At 43.3% G+C, this 22,452-nt stretch overlaps 1 protein-coding gene across 2 annotated transcripts in view; it reads right to left on the bottom strand.

Annotated features, from left to right (window-relative positions):
* RPS6KA1 (ribosomal protein S6 kinase A1) overlaps positions 1–22,452 on the bottom strand; it is an 844,361-nt gene that overhangs the window by 698,052 nt on the left and 123,857 nt on the right. Inside the window, exons 1-2 of one of the 2 annotated variants that reach the window (XM_078682641.1) lie at positions 14,114–14,132; positions 13,975–14,019 (exon numbers count right to left, since the gene is read on the bottom strand). Coding sequence is in view for 1 of the 2 variants with exons in the window: in XM_078682639.1 (XP_078538765.1) it covers positions 13,975–14,019 (45 nt within the window). In the remaining variant the exon portion in view is untranslated. Of the gene's footprint in view, positions 1–13,974; positions 14,020–14,113; positions 14,133–22,452 lie in introns of those variants that run through there. The other variant, XM_078682639.1, reaches the window with a different exon arrangement.

Consider the following 22,452-nt stretch of genomic DNA (forward strand, 5'->3'; position numbering starts at 1 on the left):
CGTCCGAGTGGATCAGCGGTGGTTGATAAATACGTCGCGTTGTGCCACTAATTATCTGAAAAACCAGTAATGGTCTAACTTAGAAGCTAGCAATAAGTAAACTGGCAATTCATAATGGTATTGCAAGATTGTTCGGGCTTATCGGGTTAGTCCGGCGGGATCAGTGATAGTAGGAATTTAAGGTTCAACCTCATTTGGTTAGTTGACCTGCAAATCAATAAGTTACCGTTAAAAACAGAGTCATACTGTTTGGTTCAATCGATATGAATGGGGTATAACCAGACAGAAACTCAGCCATGGCTTACCGGTTGTCGATTTGATCGAGTCACATCAAGCACTCGCGTCTGACGTGGCGAGGCAGATTTCCGTGTAGAGAAGTAACCTTGGAAACAGGGGCACGTGATCGCCTCGATGGTAGTAGAGCGCGAAGAAAGACCTGAGTTACGGTTTAAGAATACAATTTAAAAAAAAAATTTAAAAAGGGGGATTACAGAATGAAAATGAAAAATGCACCCGCGATGTAGGGTGAATTAAATCCAGGTGCATCTCCCTGCACCATGATATTGTGCCATTAATGCTGGGTATCTGGTATGTGGTGTCAGATTGTGGACCCAAAACGGAAAAACAAATCAGAGTAACCATGGTGACCGGAGGCCAAACACCGAAGTAATCGGAAAATCGGGTAGCAGAGACCTAACTCGTGCACACAGGGCGTTGTAGCTTGATTTAACCCGTTTTGAATACAGATTCATTTAGGATAATAAAACCAATACACAGGAGGAATTGCATTGATTTCAACGTGGATGACACATATCTGAGTTAATCAAACCAACCCCTTGCGAGCAATTATTACTATTGGATAGAACATTTACACTTGGCTGGAGCATTGATATATGTGCGGGGAGTACCTCTCACACGAGGGTAAAGTCCCATAAACTGCCAGGGGTCCAATGAACTAATTCAGACATATTGAAAAACTTAGGGGGAATCGTCATAATCATTGTAAACATCGGTATGTGATCACTTTACAGTCAACCACGGAAAATACACATAGTTGGATGGCGTACCTCTCACATGAGGGTAAAGGCCAATTGTGATACTTGTAGTTATAACCATGTGTGTTACACATTGTGTCAATATCTATCACGGTAATACTGCTAGCTGTGAAAATGAACTGTCGTACTCATTAAGACCATTCTGAATCGAGTCAAAGCGAAACATCCATTTAATTTCTCGGACATTCAGAATATTAGTAATGTTGCCACCCCGTGGTCCTAGCACTGCCTTTTCCAATATCACCCATCTTAAGCTATCAGGGGAATGGGCCGCGGACTTAAAGTGATCAACTAAAGGTGCCCCCTGAACATCACACCTTATCCTGCTCATGTGCTGGAGAATTCGTACTTTGGCCCTTTGTTGTGTTTGGCCAATGTATATTAGTCCACATGGGCAAACAATGGCATAGACTATGTTCGATGTATTGCAATTGCTATGGAATCTCAACTGGATTTTTTGTTGAAGATGTACAAATTCTTTAGTTTGGATCGTTGTGTCACACGCTTTACAGTTCCCACATCTGAAGTGGCCCAAGACCGGTGGAAGGTTCCATAGTGACGTGATTGTAGGATCATCGGGGACAGATAAAAAGGAACGCACCACATGGTCTTTGACACTCCTTCCTCGTTTGAAAGCATGTAGGGGAAGTCCTCTTTGATTGATGTCATCAGATATCAATTGCCAATGTTTGTTAATTATGCGCTTTATTCGGTTACTCTTGGTGGAAAACGTTGTTACACACACTATCCTTTGATCTTCAGCCGGTTTTTTGTCTTTGGGAGTGAGTAATTCGTCCCTCGGATAGTACCAGGCGCGCTTCCTCGATTTCTTCACCAATCTTTTTGGATAACCTCGCTGGTGTAAACGATTGGTCAATTGTTCTGATTCTAGCAGGTAGTGTTCTTTGTTGGAACAATTACGGCGGATCCGAAGAAACTGTCCGAATGGTAAATTATCGCGGAGGGCACGTGGGTGGTGGCTACTGTATTGTAACAGTGAGTTACGCTCTGCTGGTTTACGATACAATGTGGTCTGTAGAATACCTGACTCTTCATAGATGGTAACGTCTAGGAAGTTAATTTGTTTATTGTCTGATTGACTGGTGAACTTTAGGTGTGGTGATTGCTGATTAAGCCACAGAAAGAAAGCTGATAGTTCATCCGAGTTGCCATTCCAAATAAGGAGAATGTCGTCTATGTATCGCATCCATAGGCTTAGTTGGACTTTGAATGGATTCAAATCATTAAGCACAGTGTTGTTCTCAAAAGCCGCCATGTACAGAATTGCTACGTCCGGGGCAAATGGAGCCCCCATTGCCACTCCAGAGATCTGTAGGTAGAATTTGTTTTTAAAAATGAAAAAGTTTTTAGTCATGGCTATCGTCAATAGCGCTACAATAAATTCCGTTGGAACTTGTACCGGTGTCGGTCGTTGGTTCAAGCATCTAGTGATCACTGCTAATGCTTCTTGTTGCGGGATGCAGGTGTAGAGGGATACTACATCACACGTGGCCAGTATTTCATGTTGAGGATCAAATGGTCGATTCTCGACGATCGTGATCGTGTGCATAGTGTCTCGTAGATAGGATTGACAAGACTCTGCCAATGGTTTGATGAAGAAATCTATATACTTGCCCAATGGTTCCAAAATTGAACCACATCCCGAAACGATGGGTCGTCCAGGGGGTGTGGTCATACTTTTGTGTATCTTTGGTATAGTATAAATAGTGGCAAGTCGAGGATGTTTTTGATTAAGATACACGTACTCATTTTCAGATAAAAAACCCTGGTCAAGGCCAGCCTGAGTCAGTAGTTGGATCTCGGTAGCGATTGCTTTCGTTGGGTCAGATCTTAGAAGTTGATAGCTTACCCCATCATTGAGTTGGCGAAGGATTTCGGATTCATAGTCTAGGGTGTCCTGTATAACTATGGCACCCCCCTTGTCTGCTGGCTTGATGACAATTGTATTGTTGCTAGCAAGTGACTGCAAGGCTGCCCTTTCAACTTTACTTATGTTGTACTTGGTGAAGGATTGGGGGTCCAAAATTAGCTGCACATCTCTCCATACCACTGCCTCATAAGCTAATATTTTGGATGACATGGCACCAGAATGTGGAACAAAGGTTGAGGGTGTTCTTACTCCCGTAAGAGATGGATTGGATGGCATCATTGATGTGCGGAAAAAATATTTCAAAAGTATTTTACGAAAAAACTTGAATAGTTCAGTGCGAATTGTGAAATTGTCGGGGCGATTCGTTGGAACATATGCCAATCCTTTGCTCAGAACCATGATTTCACTTGCATCCAAATCATGTTTGGATATGTTGATTACGGGGTGCAGGACTTCAGGAGGGATTACCATCGGTAGGTCTTGTTGCGGGTGGTTCTCTCCCCGTGCTGTTCTGACTGGAAGTGAACTTGCTTTGGCGCCTGACCTCTGCCACCATCCCAGTTGTTCACGTTCTGTCCCGGGCCACGCTGCTGACCCCTGCCCCAGTTGTTGCCCCTGCCACGGGTTGGGCGCCATGGAGCTTGGCGTTGTCCTAAAAAAGGATTGTACTGGTGTTGTTGGTATCCGTAATCGTGATAATTCTGATCATTACTAGGACCGGCCTGATCCTGGTCACCTTCAGAACTATAGGAGGAATCAGAGAAGGTCTGATAGTTACGTCTTCCCCTGTATGTTCCACGCCCTCTGTTGGTAAATCGTCCTTGTGCGTCTTGGCGAAAGTAGTCCTCGTTTAAATATGGGTAGGTTTTCTTCTTGTCATACAAACGAAGGTCTCTTGCCAATTTTTCCAATTTGCGATTTTGCGTTGTAACATCAAAGTCTTTGAGAGATGCCTCTAAGTTAGTTAAGGTTTCCTTTGCACTTGCAAAGTTAGCGTCAGCAGCTATTTCCGCTTTTAAGGTTTTTATTTCAGCGGTGATCAACTGAACTTGTTCCACTGCAGTTTCCACGCCAAGGACCATCCAATGACGGGAGCAATTGTTTGCGACGTGGCTGAATCCTTCCTTGAACTTGGGAACCTCTATAAATATAGCCGGTTCAATTTTGATTTGCAGTCCGACCGGAATGATATTTTCTTTTAGGTATCTTGTCAAAAGATGACCGTGCCACCGTGTGCGGACCAGCTTCTTCTCCAACCTCTCAAGCCGTGAGATCTTATCCTTTAAGGTAAAGTCTATAGTTGGAACATCAGAAGAGAAAAAAAGATTGTCTGGATTCTCTAATAATCTGTCTATATAATCCTCTGAGTATGAGAGAAGTTCTCTCTCCACCATAGTGTGCTAAGGGATGTATTCAAACAATAAGTAAAAATAAAATTAAATAAAGAACCTCGCAAACAGCCGTCTGCTCGAAGTAGGGTATATGAACGGGGAGAATCCAGACAATCTTTTTTTCTCTTCTGATGTTCCAACTATAGACTTTACCTTAAAGGATAAGATCTCACGGCTTGAGAGGTTGGAGAAGAAGCTGGTCCGCACACGGTGGCACGGTCATCTTTTGACAAGATACCTAAAAGAAAATATCATTCCAGTCGGACTGCAAATCAAAATTGAACCGGCTATATTTATAGAGGTTCCCAAGTTCAAGGAAGGATTCAGCCACGTCGCAAACAATTGCTCCCGTCATTGGATGGTCCTTGGCGTGGAAACTGCAGTGGAACAAGTTCAGTTGATCACCGCTGAAATAAAAACCTTAAAAGCGGAAATAGCTGCTGACGCTAACTTTGCAAGTGCAAAGGAAACCTTAACTAACTTAGAGGCATCTCTCAAAGACTTTGATGTTACAACGCAAAATCGCAAATTGGAAAAATTGGCAAGAGACCTTCGTTTGTATGACAAGAAGAAAACCTACCCATATTTAAACGAGGACTACTTTCGCCAAGACGCACAAGGACGATTTACCAACAGAGGGCGTGGAACATACAGGGGAAGACGTAACTATCAGACCTTCTCTGATTCCTCCTATAGTTCTGAAGGTGACCAGGATCAGGCCGGTCCTAGTAATGATCAGAATTATCACGATTACGGATACCAACAACACCAGTACAATCCTTTTTTAGGACAACGCCAAGCTCCATGGCGCCCAACCCGTGGCAGGGGCAACAACTGGGGCAGGGGTCAGCAGCATGGCCCGGGACAGAACGTGAACAACTGGGATGGTGGCAGAGGTCAGGCGCCAAAGCAAGTTCACTTCCAGTCAGAACAGCACGGGGAGAGAACCACCCGCAACAAGACCTACCGATGGTAATCCCTCCTGAAGTCCTGCACCCCGTAATCAACATATCCAAACATGATTTGGATGCAAGTGAAATCATGGTTCTGAGCAAAGGATTGGCATATGTTCCAACGAATCGCCCCGACAATTTCACAATTCGCACTGAACTATTCAAGTTTTTTCGTAAAATACGTTTGAAATATTTTTTCCGCACATCAATGATGCCATCCAATCCATCTCTTACGGGATTAAGAACACCCTCAACCTTTGTTCCACATTCTGGTGCCATGTCATCCAAAATATTAGCTTATGAGGCAGTGGTATGGAGAGATGTGCAGCTAATTTTGGACTCCCAATCCTTCACCAAGTACAACATAAGTAAAGTTGAAAGGACAGCCTTGCAGTTACTTGCTAGCAACAATACAATTGTCATCAAGCCAGCAGACAAGGGGGGTGCCATAGTTATACAGGACACCCTAGACTATGAATCCGAAATCCTTCGCCAACTCAATGATGGGGTAAGCTATCAACTTCTAAGATCGGACCCAACGAAAGCAATCGCTACCGAGATCCAACTACTGACTCAGGCTGGCCTTGACCAGGGTTTTTATCTGAAAATGAGTACGTGTATCTTAATCAAAAACATCCTCGACTTGCCACTATTTATACTATACCAAAGATACACAAAAGTATGACCACACCCCCTGGACGACCCATCGTTTCGGGATGTGGTTCAATTTTGGAACCATTGGGCAAGTATATAGATTTCTTAATCAAACCATTGGCAGAGTCTTGTCAATCCTATCTACGAGACACTATGCACACGATCGTCGAGAATCGACCATTTGATCCTCAACATGAAATACTGGCCACGTGTGATGTAGTATCCCTCTACACCTGCATCCCGCAACAAGAAGCATTAGCAGTGATCACTAGATGCTTGAACCAACGACCGACACCGGTACAAGTTCCAACGGAATTTATTGTAGCGCTATTGACGATAGCCATGACTAAAAACTTTTTCATTTTTAAAAACAAATTCTACCTACAGATCTCTGGAGTGGCAATGGGGGCTCCATTTGCCCCGGACGTAGCAATTCTGTACATGGCGGCTTTTGAGAACAACACTGTGCTTAATGATTTGAATCCATTCAAAGTCCAACTAAGCCTATGGATGCGATACATAGACGACATTCTCCTTATTTGGAATGGCAACTCGGATGAACTATCAGCTTTCTTTCTGTGGCTTAATCAGCAATCACCACACCTAAAGTTCACCAGTCAATCAGACAATAAACAAATTAACTTCCTAGACGTTACCATCTATGAAGAGTCAGGTATTCTACAGACCACATTGTATCGTAAACCAGCAGAGCGTAACTCACTGTTACAATACAGTAGCTACCACCCACGTGCCCTCCGCGATAATTTACCATTCGGACAGTTTCTTCGGATCCGCCGTAAATGTTCCAACAAAGAACACTACCTGCTAGAATCAGAACAATTGACCAATCGTTTACACCAGCGAGGTTATCCAAAAAGATTGGTGAAGAAATCGAGGAAGCGCGCCTGGTACTATCCGAGGGACGAATTACTCACTCCCAAAGACAAAAAACCTGCTGAAGATCAAAGGATAGTGTGTGTAACAACGTTTTCCACCAAGAGTAACCAAATAAAGCGCATAATTAACAAACATTGGCAATTGATATCTGATGACATCAATCAAAGAGGACTTCCCCTACATGCTTTCAAACGAGGAAGGAGTGTCAAAGACCATGTGGTGCGTTCCTTTTTATCTGTCCCCGATGATCCTACAATCACGTCACTATGGAACCTTCCACCGGTCTTGGGCCACTTCAGATGAGGGAACTGTAAAGCGTGTGACACAACGATCCAAACTAAAGAATTTGTACATCTTCAACAAAAAATCCCGTAGAGATTCCATAGCAATTGCAATACATCGAACATAGTCTACGCCATTGTTTGCCCATGTGGACTAATATACATTGGCCAAACACAACAAAGGGCCAAAGTACGAATTCTCCAGCACATGAGCAGGATAAGGTGTGATGTTCAGGGGGCACCTTTAGTTGATCACTTTAAGTCCGCGGCCCATTCCCCTGATAGCTTAAGATGGGTGATATTGGAAAAGGCAGTGCTAGGACCACGGGGTGGCAACATTACTAATATTCTGAATGTCCGAGAAATTAAATGGATGTTTCGCTTTGACTCGATTCAGAATGGTCTTAATGAGTACGACAGTTCATTTTCACAGCTAGCAGTATTACCGTGATAGATATTGACACAATGTGTAACACACATGGTTATAACTACAAGTATCACAATTGGCCTTTACCCTCATGTGAGAGGTACGCCATCCAACTATGTGTATTTTCCGTGGTTGACTGTAAAGTGATCACATACCGATGTTTACAATGATTATGATGATTCCCCCTAAGTTTTTCAATATGTCTGAATTAGTTCATTGGACCCCTGGCAGTTTATGGGACTTTACCCTCGTGTGAGAGGTACTCCCCGCACATATATCAATGCTACAGCAAAGTGTAAATGTTCTATCCAATAGTAATAATTGCTCGCAAGGGGTTGGTTTGATTAACTCAGATATGTGTCATCCACGTTGAAATCAATGCAATTCCTCCTGTGTATTGGTTTTATTATCCTAAATGAATCTGTATTCAAAACGGGTTAAATCAAGCTACAATGCCCTGTGTGCACGAGTTAGGTCTCTGCTACCCGATTTTCCGATTACTTCGGTGTTTGGCCTCCGGTCACCATGGTTACTCTGATTTGTTTTTCCGTTTTGGGTCCACAATCTGACACCACATACCAGATACCCAGCATTAATGGCACAATATCATGGTGCAGGGAGATGCACCTGGATTTAATTCACCCTACATCGCGGGTGCATTTTTCATTTTCATTCTGTAATCCCCTTTTTAAAAAAAATTTTTAAATTGTATTCTTAAACCGTAACTCAGGTCTTTCTTCGTGCTCTACTACCATCGAGGCGATCACGTGCCCCTGTTTCCAAGGTTACTTCTCTAACACGGAAATCTGCCTCGCCACGTCAGACGCGAGTGCTTGATGTGACTCGATCAAATCGACAACCGGTAAGCCTTGGCTGAGTTTCTGTCTGGTTGTACCCCATTCATATCGATTGAACCAAACAGTATGACTCTGTTTTTAACGGTAACTTATTGATTTGCAGGTCAACTAACCAAATGAGGTTGAACCTTAAATTCCTACTATCACTGATCCCGCCAGACTAACCCGGTAAGCCCGAACAATCTTGCAATACCATTATGAATTGCCAGTTTACTTATTGCTAGCTTCTAAGTTAGACCATTACTGGTTTTTCAGATAATTAGTGGCACAACGCGACGTATTTATCAACCACCGCTGATCCACTCGGACGACGCTGGTAAGCTGACGTCTTCCCTTAAATGCCTACAATAATGTTTTATGGGATGCAGTATATTTATTACACATCCCAAAATCTACATTTTCGTTGCTTTTCAGAAATTGACTGCCCCGCCGCCCCACGGCTGGCTTCGCTAACCGCCTCTGGCATATCTATCTCCATCCAAGTAAGGACTGTCTCACTAATTGGTGAGAATATTTCCTAGCTACTATGATTCCTTTGATGTGCTCGATGCCCCTTCCCAAAAATCCTTTTTAATTACGTTTCATTTTCTTTAACTTCAGTTATGACAATTAATCCTGACGACACAAGCAGGGATAAGACAGAGTGCCTATTCTAAAGGTATGCTCTTTGATGTGTGCTATAGTAATTCAATCCTAATGTCGTTTTGAAAATGGATATATTTCGCAACCTTATTAAACAATCCTTTATATATACATATTTATTAGGTTGCGTGCCCACTTCCCTGTCCTGAAGAAGACCCCACTGCAAGGGCTCAACTAACCCTGCGTTAATCAGAGGGTCGAAACGTCGACAACGTCTCCTTTTAAGTCAACTCCTTACCCACATTTGATATTGATTGCACTGTTGGAGTATGACAATTGAATACATTGGCGTAGTGAACCGTCTTTTGTGTAGTGTAATGAAAACACAAATGTAACTTTTTGATTTTTTCTTGTTTTTATTGTCACAATACCTTTTACCACACCATCCTCACATTATCACCCCTTCCCCCTCCCCTCCTGGGCACTGTTCAACCTATTTGATGCATTGAGAAAATGTTAATATATTCCGTATATTGCTCCTCATTGTGAATTAAAACAATGCTGGATTCATTCATTGTCGTTTAAATTCTTCTTGAAATACATCAGTACAATTATTGTTCTCATACTGAGACCCCTTCTTGTTAGTGCTTCTGGAAATGCAGCCTTCAACAGTTCAAACCGAGAAGGGCAAAAGCGAAGGTGTGGTACAGATGAGATCCTATGGCACAGGTACCTATGGAACCCTCGTCCATGCCTGTCCCACTTAAGGTTACTCTGCTGCTCATAAGCACAGTAGGGTACAGACCAAAGTCTGGGCACCTGCACCCTCCTTTGTAACACTTTCACTGAAAACTAAAAATCCTTCTGCCCTTGCACTCAGGGCTACTCTCGCTCCTTGTACTGAGGGAAAGAGGTTCACTCCTAAAGTTATCTGCAATATTAAACTAGATTAATTAAGTTAATAAATTGATCTGCTTGGGGTGCTGCATTACACACGAGTGTTGGCTGACACCGTTACTAATGAAAACAAAGAGATGCAGAAAGAGTCTGCAAGTAATGCGCACTGTTCCCTGGGAAAGAAAATTATTTCCACAATAATCTTAAAGTTTTAACATATTGTTAACATTTATTGTTATTCAAATTTTATAAATGATATATGTGAATCATGACTACACGTTTCATTCAAAATACTACATAAATAAACATACATTACATTGTTGTCAATGTTTATAAATATGTTTTGATTGACACTATTTCATTTCATAGCATGTCACGTTATTTTCTCAATAAACCTATTTACAGGAGAACAAGTCCAAAGAAATCTTTTCTTGAAACCGTTCCTATTTTTGAAGCCGATGCCCAATGCATTTCGGGAACTAGTCCCTTCGTCAGGGGCGATGTCCTGGAAAGAACAATGCTGGATCGCTAGTTCTTTTAAGATGTACTCAAAATCCAAAATCACAGATATTTCGCGTGTGGTGCTCCTGACTGGTAAATGTTCAAGAAAATGTATGCAGATTTGAACAAGATAATGCTGAAGCCACGAGACTTCTTGCTAGAATTCTGTTATTAGCGTGTACGTGAGTTCCCCGGCTCTATATGTTTCTCGATCTTCAAATCGTGCAACCTAGCACACTGAACTACAGGACCCTAGTCTGAGCAAAGGTGCCCTACTATGCATTACTCTGCGCTTACAGGAGTGACCTCTATGCGCACACCACCACAAATATCCAATTTACAAACCCCAACTAATTCTAAAGGATTGCTAGTAAGAATTCTTCTCTGAAGGTCCGTCTTGTTGCTGCATTTCAAGTCCTTTGTTATGTTCTGGCCTTCAAGCACATCTTCAGAAGTCTCTACATCCCACATCATACCGTCCTTTCATCCAGCCATGGTCTGCATGGTATATTCCTAGTCCCTGGCTGTGGCCAGCTTCGGTCTATAGTCTCACTGTACCTTCCATAAAGAACACCAGAGCTGGGAGATGTACGATCTACTACATAACATCCATAGCCTGGAATAAACGTACGCTTCTCTTAAAGTCCCAGTCACTTGTGTTGCCATAAAATATTAAAACCTTCTAGTTCGCACTGAAATAAGCCTTCAATGGCTCCAGCATGCGCAGGGCTGGGGTACACTTTCGATCACGGTCACGCTTAGGAATTCTTTTTCCATTTCCACCAGACGTGTTGCCATGAAACTGGTACAATATATCAGACATTATCGTGTGAACTAATTTAAGGAATCCTTGCAAGGCCTCCTGGATTTGAAACAAGATTCATGAGGTAGTTGCAAGGCCTTGAGCACTGAAAGCAAGCACAGGAAATTATAGGCCAGATGCCCACTCAGAAACTGAGCAATTCTCAAGAACAGACATCTAGAATGGGTCCTAATATATATATTTAATTCACATGAAGAATTGAAAGCAATACATCACACGAGGTTATAGGAACCACAGAAAAGTCTGCATGAGACCTTCAATACTGCAGATCAGGCCTTGAACTAGACAAGGCCTTGCCAATGATGCATAGTGGACAGCACGCCCTTCTGAAGTCTGCTGCTCATATCTCCCTCCAAACACATCCACAGCCTTATCATACACTTCACCCACTGAGATTATTGGATAGGAGACTCGTTCATTATATATTTTACCTATTCGATCATTCACCTGTGTCTCTTCACAAACATGAATGAGGGTTTCAGCCTGGAAGATGGCCTGCTGTCATACTCCTTTTGAGCAATGGGAGGCTCTAGTGAAGACTCTTCAGGAGCAGAGCGCTAGTCTATGTTGTATTACAACATACCAGGAGGATATGGTTCTGGAGCCCGGAGTGGCATGCACAGCACAATTCACTATGAGCATGATCAATTTCTAGATGGTATGGCACTCCTAGAAACGAGGTTAGAAAGCAACATATACTATGGTTCCAACACCAGGGTTGGCATCAGGGGGCAGGTATTCCAAGAATGTGTCGTGAATGCTGTGTGATGTATGAAGTGGAGTGCAGCCGTTCACGGAGGTTGTGCACAGCTAGTGTGAACAAGAATGTTAAAATGCTTTCAGGTAAGAGACAGGCTTTCTCGCTCAAAAGGGCTGGAGTTTGAGAGGCCATTCTTCCTGCCATGTGATTGAAGACCTAAAATCCCAGAGGCCAAGTAAGAACATGTTTGCACGAGCAGAGAGGGGAACAGTCTACTGATAAACAGAATCAAAACAATGAACCCATGTAGTATGCTTCACCACCCACACAGCTCCATGTCTGGGTGGTAGGGCATACTACATAGGCTATAACATAAAACATGTACCCCGTGCTTAAATTGAGCCACTGGTTGCAGGTGGGCCCCACCAGCACTATAGTGTGGGCTCAGGGACTTATTTTTTTATCAACATACTTCGACTAGGAACAATGGGAAAGGGAACAGAAAGATGGGAAAAAACAGTGACAAAGGGAGAAAAAAACCGGGAATGAAAAATAAAACTGCAAGAGTGAGATGAGGCAGGTATAATGGTAGACACAGTTAATCAACAGGGAGGGATGAGGATTGCAAAGTGTCCGTTTCTATCCCCAAAATAATCAATTGTAAATCAACAAAAAAGGACACTAGTTACACTGCTTGACTTTTGGTTCTGTGCAAATTAGGAGACCCTCAGAGAAGTCAATGTCTGCTTGAAGGTTGCGGTATATTGGTTTCATCCGCCCCACATTGACATTCATGCAGTTATCATCGGGTTATTCCTGTTAGTGGGTACTGCTAGCCTCATCCAGAGGCACCTCCAGTCTCGAGTGCAGTGTCCAGAGACAAAAGGACTTCCCAAAAAAAGGTTAAAAAATGAAAAATTGATGCCCTGAAGACTTTATTATTGGGCTTTATTATATAAATAATGAAGTCTTCAGGGCATCAATTTTTCATTTTTTAACCTTTTTTTGGGAAGTCCTTTTGTCTCTGGACACTGCACTCGAGACTGGAGGTGCCTCTGGATGAGGCTAGCAGTACCCACTAACAGGAATAACCCGATGATAACTGCATGAATGTCAATGTGGGGCGGATGAAACCAATATACCGCAACCTTCAAGCAGACATTGACTTCTCTGAGGGTCTCCTAATTTGCACAGAACCAAAAGGTATAATGGTAGATCAAAGACGTAGGAGGTGAAATCAAGGCTAGACAGTCAGTCCTTTATATTCAGAAACCCAGACATACAGACCAGCGGGCTCCTGAGAAAAAAAGTTATGCTTTTACAAATTAAGCAGTGAAAGTAGTTGTAGCACTCAATTTGGATAAAACGTTTTAGTTGGATAGACTAAACAACCATTTTGCACCACACCAACGACCAATGCAAGTCTGCAAAGAGCCTGGCACTGTTCCTAATCTAATTTATGACAGATTTTGAAGCGCTCGCTCCCCTCCACCCCCCCCCCCCCCCCCCCCAAACACAACTTCTTAACCGTGAGTAAAAAGCTGATAAATTATTAAAGCGTTTATCTTCTCCATGGCAACCCCTGTTCCGACTACAATACAACGATGGTGTATTCCTTCACAATGCCGTAGAATGTTACTTAAATTGCGTTTGACGTTAAGTGCTGTGGAAAACGGTTATTTAAATTGCATTTCGAAAGCTCTCTAGAGACTATAAACCATGTAGGCATGTACCTGGAACTCGAATAATTCACACACATCTAGGTGACGTAAAATGACGGATGCCGATTTTCCGTGAACACAGATGCGCGCTGGGGTTTCCAAGTGAACCACGTTCAGCGGGTGGAGTCAGGAATGTGCTCTGCTCCCGGCAGCCAGCCTGGGAGCGGCTGGAATGTGTGAAAACCCACAGGCCTCATCCAGGAGCTGCTGCGGAGCCGAGGCTAGGACCTTTGCCTCCTCACAGCAATCCCGGAGTCTAGCGGTCTAGTAAACCCAGCTCTACACAACACAGCCGTTTGCCGCCCGCCGCCCAATGCCAAAGAGACGGAAGATGTGCACTGTACCTTTGTCGGCTGCTTCCCGCCTTCGTCGCCTACGCTCTGGCCATTCTGAAAAGCAAAGAAAGGAACAGTTAGGAAGATTGAAAACAGACTGCTCGGTCTAACCAGCATGTCTTGACCTACAGCGTCTGCGCGCACTTACACTAAAGCTTCGCCTAGTGGGCCCCGTGTAAACCTCCAGGGCCGCACCGGCGTACACTCGGGGTGTGTAGTGTCAGTGCTGGTACCAAGGCCCAGGCCCCCGTTATAGCACTGGAGATGTATGGAGGTCATGGTGGAAGGGGTACTGCTCGCTGTCAAACCTTCAACGAGCGCTGCTGCACCTCCTGCCTTACGACCGCCTCCAACAACTGCCTCCACCACCACAAAAGTCTTAAGTGGCATAAAATGGCGACGACGGGTTCATGACCTAGATCACGATTCCAGCACCAAAGATCCTTGGAAGCAAAAGATGCCCATGGGCTCTTCGAGAGTTCCAAGTGACACCGACGGGCGCCGTGCACTGCTCGAACCCGGCACTGAACCCCAGAACTTAATGTGAAGACCCATCCCTCCCCCACGCATGCACTTCGACTCATTTCCACGAGAAACACTGGCACTGTAACCCAGCGACTGCATTGTGACGCAAACCGCTGCGTGGTTACGTAAAGCGCTGTCAAGAACTGACGCGACAATGATACGTCATAATATTAACACCAGACGTCAACAGTTAACACAGCGGGGGCACTACTTCTCTAGTCAGGCACGCAACTACCGTTGGCCAGAGAGGGATTTAGCGCCCCCCCCCCAACCTCACTACTCCCCTCCCCCTCACCGTGAGGTTGCCGGGGCCAGACTGGCTGGGCCTGGCAGCCTGGCCTGACCTTCAGCCACAACACAGTATTCCTGCGAGGACAGCGCAGCCCTGACAGTCCTCTGTGTGTCTTTATTGCTTTGACTATCGCCCCTGCCTTCCGGTCTCAGGAAATACAAATCCTTGTTATCAAAATATAACATGGTTGTTTAATGACCATAATAAAGAGCTGAGTCTCACTATTTAAAGTGAGCAGATTAAATGGGTCAAAGCTACATCCCGCGCCAACCAAATAACAGCCGGGGTACCCAGCAACACTTTCACGCTAACCAAAGAGCTAGAATAAGTAGCAAGCAAATGGCAGTTTAAAGAAAGGCAATGTTATGCCAGAAGAATTTTGCGTTCCAAAAAGTCTATGAAGAAACCCTAGTTTATTAAAGAATACAAAATGCTATTAAAAATGCCAGTTATGTTTTCTTGGTGCTGTGAAGACATCGATATTGTGCAAAACTAAATATAAAGCGCCTAAAGGAAATATTACATTTTGACATCAAATAAAAAGAATGCACTATTGTGTTTAAAACATTATATGCAACTGCATATCAGTAACATACTTCGGCCAACTGCAGACATCTACAAACAACCTACATAAAGGTTGAGTTCCAATAGGGGAGCCTCAACGTTTTATCATTCTGAGATTGATAAAATGGATAGCACTTAGTTAAGGACATATAAAGTCATTTGCAGTGATGCAAAATTGGAGCAGGGCCAAGTCGGATTTGTATATCGCTGGTAATCTGTCTGGGGGTCATACAGTAGACAAAACAACAAGTGGACTAGAATGTGTGAGTAATTACCAGTGGCGGAGATTAATTCGCATATTCCATCCATCATTTTTTTTGCTTTATTTGGCGAGATATCAAAGAGCCCCGGCTGCGCCTAGACCTGGGGCCTCTGCTCCAGGTGCTCATTATAGGACTCAAGATGCACCCTACTGCAGAGACCCAAATAGGCGGAAACTGGTTTAAGGTTACTTGCGTTCCTCATTTATAGGGTTTCTGACCTAGTAATTTGGGCTAAACTATTCCTATTTAAGCAGTACTAAGGCTGATAGGCATATTTCTCCTTCCTGTCTGATGGCATGGTGGGCAAAACAAAAAGAAAAACAGAATGGACTGGAAAATGGTTCAAAGTGATTGTGAGTGACTGATAACCAAGCATTCCACCCATCACTTTTGTGCTCTGCAAAATCTGCGGTAGCAAGCAATTTTAAACATTTGTTAAATGAAAATGGCCCCATGAATTTCACTGGAGTTTGTACCCTGGCAAGGCTGGCTGGCGCTCTATAAAATGTTTGGACATCTCAGCCTTTTACATGTTTGGAGGGGTAGGACGGTAATGTACCAGAGAATATAATGGTTGGTCTTTTATCTTTGATTTTTGTCCAATCAAGTACCCTAAATGTCTAAGGTGAAACATCTACAGCAATCAATGTTAATTCCCCTTTACCAGGATTTTATTTGTATCCGGCCTGGCAATGCAGTGTGGTGTGGTGGAGGACTGGGGAAGAAGGGAGATGAGACCAATTTTCCAGTGGAAAATAAGGGTTGAAAGTCAGACAAGAGAATAGTAGAAGGGACTGTAGTGAAAGATGGAAAGGCTGTAAGGTTAAAGAAAGTGGAGAGCGAAAGGACGGGCATGGATAAGCAAAGAAGGATAATCTCTTTGGTAGATCTGACGGAGTAAGTAGGAGTAGGCCAATCGCTAAGGGAAGATGGATAAAGGGAGGGGAAAATAAAGGGTTGGAGAATGATGAGCCGAGGAGGGATTCAGAAGGATGAGGAAGGACTTGCTGGGACAAGAATATGCTGTTCTTTGTGGCAGAAGTTAAGAGGAGCGGAGCTTATTAATCATGTTTATAAAACATCGTTTTCTTAAATGTTCTGACTTAGTACACATCACTGTTATTAGAAGCCAGCCTATCCTTATTCTATACATACATTTTATGCTTCTACTGCACATCACCCAAAGTGATATATCATGATCCATTTGCCCCATACATAGATTCCAATTAAACATATGCGAGCATGCCACCTGTAAACCATTAAGTTCCACAGAATTGTTTTTAAGTTGTAGCATTTTTCTCCATGCGCTGTTGCTGCATATTTCTAGAAAGCATAATTATTCAAAAAAACTCTTGATAATATTCATGTATGTGATAAATGGTTTTGTACTGGTTCGGTCCCACTATGGACCTCAAATAACTAAAATGACGAAGTGGAAGTGACAACAAGCACTCTTTCACCACAAGTGGCAATTCACGATTGACCCCCTTCACCCACCTTGCATTAATCAGCCTCACCATTAACTACTCAGTCTAATTGGAAGAAAAGGAGTGTGAAACAAAGAACTTTTGAACTAGGGTTCATTTCTGATACTCCATTTCTATTGATGAACTTCACAACCAGCAGCAGGCGGGTCAGTGCCATGTTAGAAAATGGCTTAACAAGGTTTACCTGTTGGTACCAGAGTTAACTCTAATTTGTGTGGTTAGGGCAGCATCGATAATCAAACTTTAAGTCCAGTTTCTGCGTCTACGTGTTGCAGACCCCAACATCTTTCCAAATTAAAGATGCGTTTCAGGCACGCACTAGCCAAGTGCTTCAACACAATGAATACATGATGGGAAAGGAAATTCAGGCTTATCACGCAGTATCACTGAATATAGCTTCATCTTTTTGCGACTTAGAGAGTCTGGGGATGAGGCATCCTTCTGATAAACAGCAAGATAGTTGTTGCTTCTTATCAGCTTGTATTCTAACATAAACCTATAGTGTGCTGAGAAATGTGCAATGACCAGAACCATGAAAAAAATAATTGAATTTAAACTGCACCATTACACGTTTTAAAAAAGTCCTTTTTGGAAGTATGTCTAAATATTTTACACTATAGATGCACTAGGATTTTTTACGACCAAATATGTTGAGACCAATTCAACTACCCAGTGTATTTTGGAATGCACTATTTTCTGTCTATTATTACTGAAATAGCACATCCTACTTGGTCTACTGACCTAATGTGCATTTAAATGCGGCACTCGTCATTCATTCTGCAAACATTTCTTGATGGAGAACACTTAAAACCCGCTAAAGAATATTAAATTGAGTCAAATGTTATTGGCCAAGTATGCTTTAAAATATATCAATGGTCGCATATTCTCCAGAAAAATGCATGTTATGCAGCATACAACAGTTAAGAGAGCCCCTAAAACTTACAAGACATTTTGATCCAGGTCTTGATTATGGACCTCCACCCCCATTTTTCGTACTGGTAGATGTTTTGAGGCCACACAAACGATGTTAAAAGCTAAACTGCAAGTCACAAAGTTCAATATACTTTTTTTTTGCCGGGACTGGCTGAAGGTGTTGTACAGGGCATGGGGCCACTGACAGCTCTGAACATAGCTAGTTAATAATTCTAACACTGTAGTTCTGTTATCCCTTTTCAGATCACTTGCAAATACTTGATTTGCAACATGCTAGAGGCAGACCTGTCACCATAAAAACGCCAACAGTATAATCCTTTATCAAAAATTAGGGGGCGACATATTTGGCTTATTTTGAGCTCTCCCGCCTCCTTTGACACCTGGCTCCAGCTACAACACGACTGAAAAAACCCTAGGTTACTAACCAGCCGTTCCAGAGCGGCTCAAGACCTCGGCTTTTGTTCAGTAGATCACAGCACTGCTGGTCAGTGCGTTAGTTGTCCGGGTTCCACAAGGGAGAGGGCAAGTGCTTCCCTTGGCCAGAATTTTGCTCCTCCTAGACATTTCACATGTCCAAGGAGTGTCCAGTGTCCGAAGACCAGTGCCTTCATTGTGCGATAACCAATGATCGTTAGCAAGAGGTAACCACATTTTACTTCTATTGTGTGAACACAAGGAGCACTATTACACTAGTGCCTGTACTGGGTGAAGCACTCGTCCGTAATGAGGAGCACAATCAGACTAGTGCCTACACCATGAAGCACTATTTCTCTAGAGATTGCTCTATCCAGTTGCAGTATCCTCCTAGTGCCTGGTCTGTGATGACAAGTAGTCCTCTATATCCAGGGTCACAACCCTCCTAGTTCCTGCCCTAGAAGACCAGCATTCCTCTCTGTTCAGGACCACTTTCACCATCCCCCTTAAAGTGCCTGGTGAAACTAGCCACCCACATTATCATGGGCACGGTTCCTCTAGTTACACGAGTGTGTGAAGAGTCATTCCGGCTACCAAAAGACTCTGGGCCCCTTGTGCCTGCCATCTGTGGTGAACAGCCATCTCTATTGAAGGTCACCATTTCCTTAGCGCCTGCAGGAAATAGGTACATAGTTTCCAAATACAAAAGCAAAGAGGTAAAACATGGATAGATGCCCCCTGCAATGGAAAGCTTGAAATGCTAGAGACAAAGCGTGGACTTGCCAAACCAGGCTGGGCAGCATAGGGCATTTGTTCTTTTAAGCTAAATGTATACTAGCTTCCAACCTGGGACGAATCTATTGGGTGCAGAAACGCGACTCCATCTCAGTAGACCTGCAGGCGGAAATTAAATATTCCGCCTGCCCGCAAGAAGCTCAGGACAGAGGGCCAGCTGTTGCTCAGACACAGAGCAGACGCGTTTGAGAAGGCACACCAACAGTTTATAAGGGCTCTGGTGCAATCATTACACTAAAATCACAATAGGTTTAGAAGACCCAGGGCAGTAAATGCGGTTACCTCAAAGGAGCACCACCATTTAAAAGTTTGTGACCGTACATCAACGTCAAGAGTCAAACAGTTCCCTTCTTGAAAGAGGACAACGTTATTTCTAAATGTAATGAACTGCTGAGCTGGGACTAGCTCAAACAATGTCAAAGAAAGCAGGGGAACTTGGAATCCTCTTTGACTCCAACATGTGCGTTGCCCTCAGAAAAACTGCTGTCAAAACAATTGACCTTCAACTGTCCACGTTAAGGGAACTTCACCCTCTTCTACAGACCATCAATATTAACAACTTGGCATGAACATTAGTACTCTCGAAGGTTCATTACGGTAACATAGCCTTTGAGGGACTGTCAAAATTGCAAACCAGAAGGCACAAAGAACCTAATCCAGAGTCAGAAATCACAGGACAATATCCCAGGTCTTGAAGTACCTCCACAAGCAACCTCTAGAAGTTCAAGGTACTATGCAATGTGAATGGCAGTCTACAAAAAATGCCCCTCATACCTGAAACACCTGGTGATACGTAACAGCTGCATGAGAAACCAGAGGTCTTCTAATGCTTCACACCTCTCTCCTAGAAAGGCCAGCAGAGAGAGATAGAGGAAGATCCCTTAAGGCGCTGGGACTTTAACTTTACAACAAATGTTAGCCACTCTGAAGAAAATAACTGATTTAGGTCGAATTTAGGAGAGACCTAAAATCCGATCTTATTATAAGAACCTTTACAAAAAACAAAGCCCCCCCCCCCCAGCAGGTATATTGTGTCCAAGCCCCATCCAGGTTTTGAGACGAGACTCACAAGAAGGAGAAGAGGTACAACACCCTCCCCTTCATGCCCCTACTCTTCCCCAGACATTGCCAATGCAACTTTAAATCTGGACACCTACCTTTCCTTATACCCTGTACCGCAGCAGACACATAGCAGAGGCACTTCCTCTCATTGCCTGTCACATCCCCTAATGAATTGTACACTCTGTGCACACCCGCCCTATGCCTGGGAACCAGCATAGCCCCAACATGACGTGGCTACTTCTGCTCGGCTACTGATGATACGTCAAGCCTCCCCTCCCCACGCACCTGGAAACGGCACGATTAACAGCTGATACGCTGAAACAGGCAGGTTCCCCCTCCTTCTCCTCCCCATCCTACTACCTTTCTTTGAATGTTTTCTTCTGTTTTCAAGAGGCACACGTCACGCAAATTCTTGTTGTACTATCTGATATGACCATTGGACCCGTCTGGACGATGCTGACGTTTTCACGATGTTCTCTTTCAAAATCGCTAATGAAGAATTACAAAACAAAAAAAACACCACAGCCTGCATGGGACCACTTGTGCACCCTTCCACAGGGAGCAATACCTTAACTTCCTCAGCTAGGTCACCTAGCCCAGAGTTCTCAAATGTCCTAGATGGATCAGATCTCATTTTGTTGCCATCCTATACTTTGATATGCACTTCACCATCCTGATCTGGAATCACTGACCTGCATCGGGCAGTGCTCCACATGTTCAAAGGGCAATATGGTAGCACTATATTGACCGTCTTAAATAAAAGGTCTGTGTGATGCCTATAGGCCACATTGCTGGAAGGGCTTATGGAATGGTGTCAATCAACAGGATATCTGTCAAGTAATTGTGTAAACCAAAACGTGTCTGAATAACAATTCCATTCAGGAAATAGTTCAAGACAACAAAGTGCTCATGCAATAGAGTAAAATCCATTCATTGTCAGTAACAATTATACTGTGGGGTGCATGGGGCAATTGTGTGTGTGGGATAGCCAATGATTTATGCATGCTGAATCTGATCTGATCAGCGAATGTGTCTCATCGCCAAGAGCCACATCCCTCCATACCATGTGATGGTTCAATGAAGACACCAACAATGATAACCTGTAGAATTGTGAACACTGTACAATAAAAGGACTCTAATGAAGCTAGTGAAAAAGGTTTAATTAATATGCCCAAAGCATTTTGTGCTATGAAAATGATGTCCCACTTTGGGATTTGGAGGCTGTGATCTATGCCATCTCTGCATCAATCTCTTTGAGCAAATACAAAGTTTCATATTTGTTCTTAATTGCTCAAATACTTAATTGCATTTCTATTCAGGAAAATGTGCCAGTGAATTTACAGAGTATAGCCATATCAAATATGGCGTCTTATCTGCAGAGGCACTTATGTTAAAATAAAAGTTGACATACCCAGAATTTCTGCCTAATGTACTACTGATGTGCGTAGTCTGTACACAACAGCGAAAAGTCGGGGCCAAAGTAGAAAAAAACAACTGTACAATTCCTACTCCCTCAAATAATTCCTCTCTCCCACGCCCACTGACTCGGTAGAGGCTTACAATGGATGCAGAGTACCCCATAAGGCAAAACCAGAAGCAGTGCAGTCACTCATTTTAGAAAGATAACGAGGCAGAAATGCTGTTTCAGTTGCATTTGGTGGTTTATATCCGGGGCCCCAGGGAAACTATTACAACCATATATTTTTAAGGCATGCACACTCTATGGAGTCTACCAGCTGATGTAGACCTCCCTCACTGTTACCGACATGCCAGGAAATTGCATGGAAATAAGTTAATTTTCATAAACTTTCACAAAAGATTGCATTTCCCCTTCATGCAGCAGTAGACTGGGGACGACTTAAATGGGCTCCGCGATTCTCCACAGCGTAAGGATACCAGACAGGCATACGAGCTTAAAAGGTTGTCACAAACCTGAGCAGAACACATGCAACAAAGTCCACTGCAAACTAATAACGCTCACTAGGCTACGGATACATAAAAAAAAATGATGAAACGCTCGGTTTCCCCTACATGAAAGGGTAATCGTATTCCATTATGGTCATTACTGATTTGAAAGGCAGAAATGGGTTACTCTAATCTCTTGGTGCACCTGGAGTAAACATTGTGACGGTGACGTACTGAAAAGAAAGGA

This window comes from Lissotriton helveticus, chromosome 3_1, assembly GCF_964261635.1.
Source record: "Lissotriton helveticus chromosome 3_1, aLisHel1.1, whole genome shotgun sequence".
In the NCBI taxonomy this organism is placed as follows: domain Eukaryota; kingdom Metazoa; phylum Chordata; class Amphibia; order Caudata; family Salamandridae; genus Lissotriton; species Lissotriton helveticus.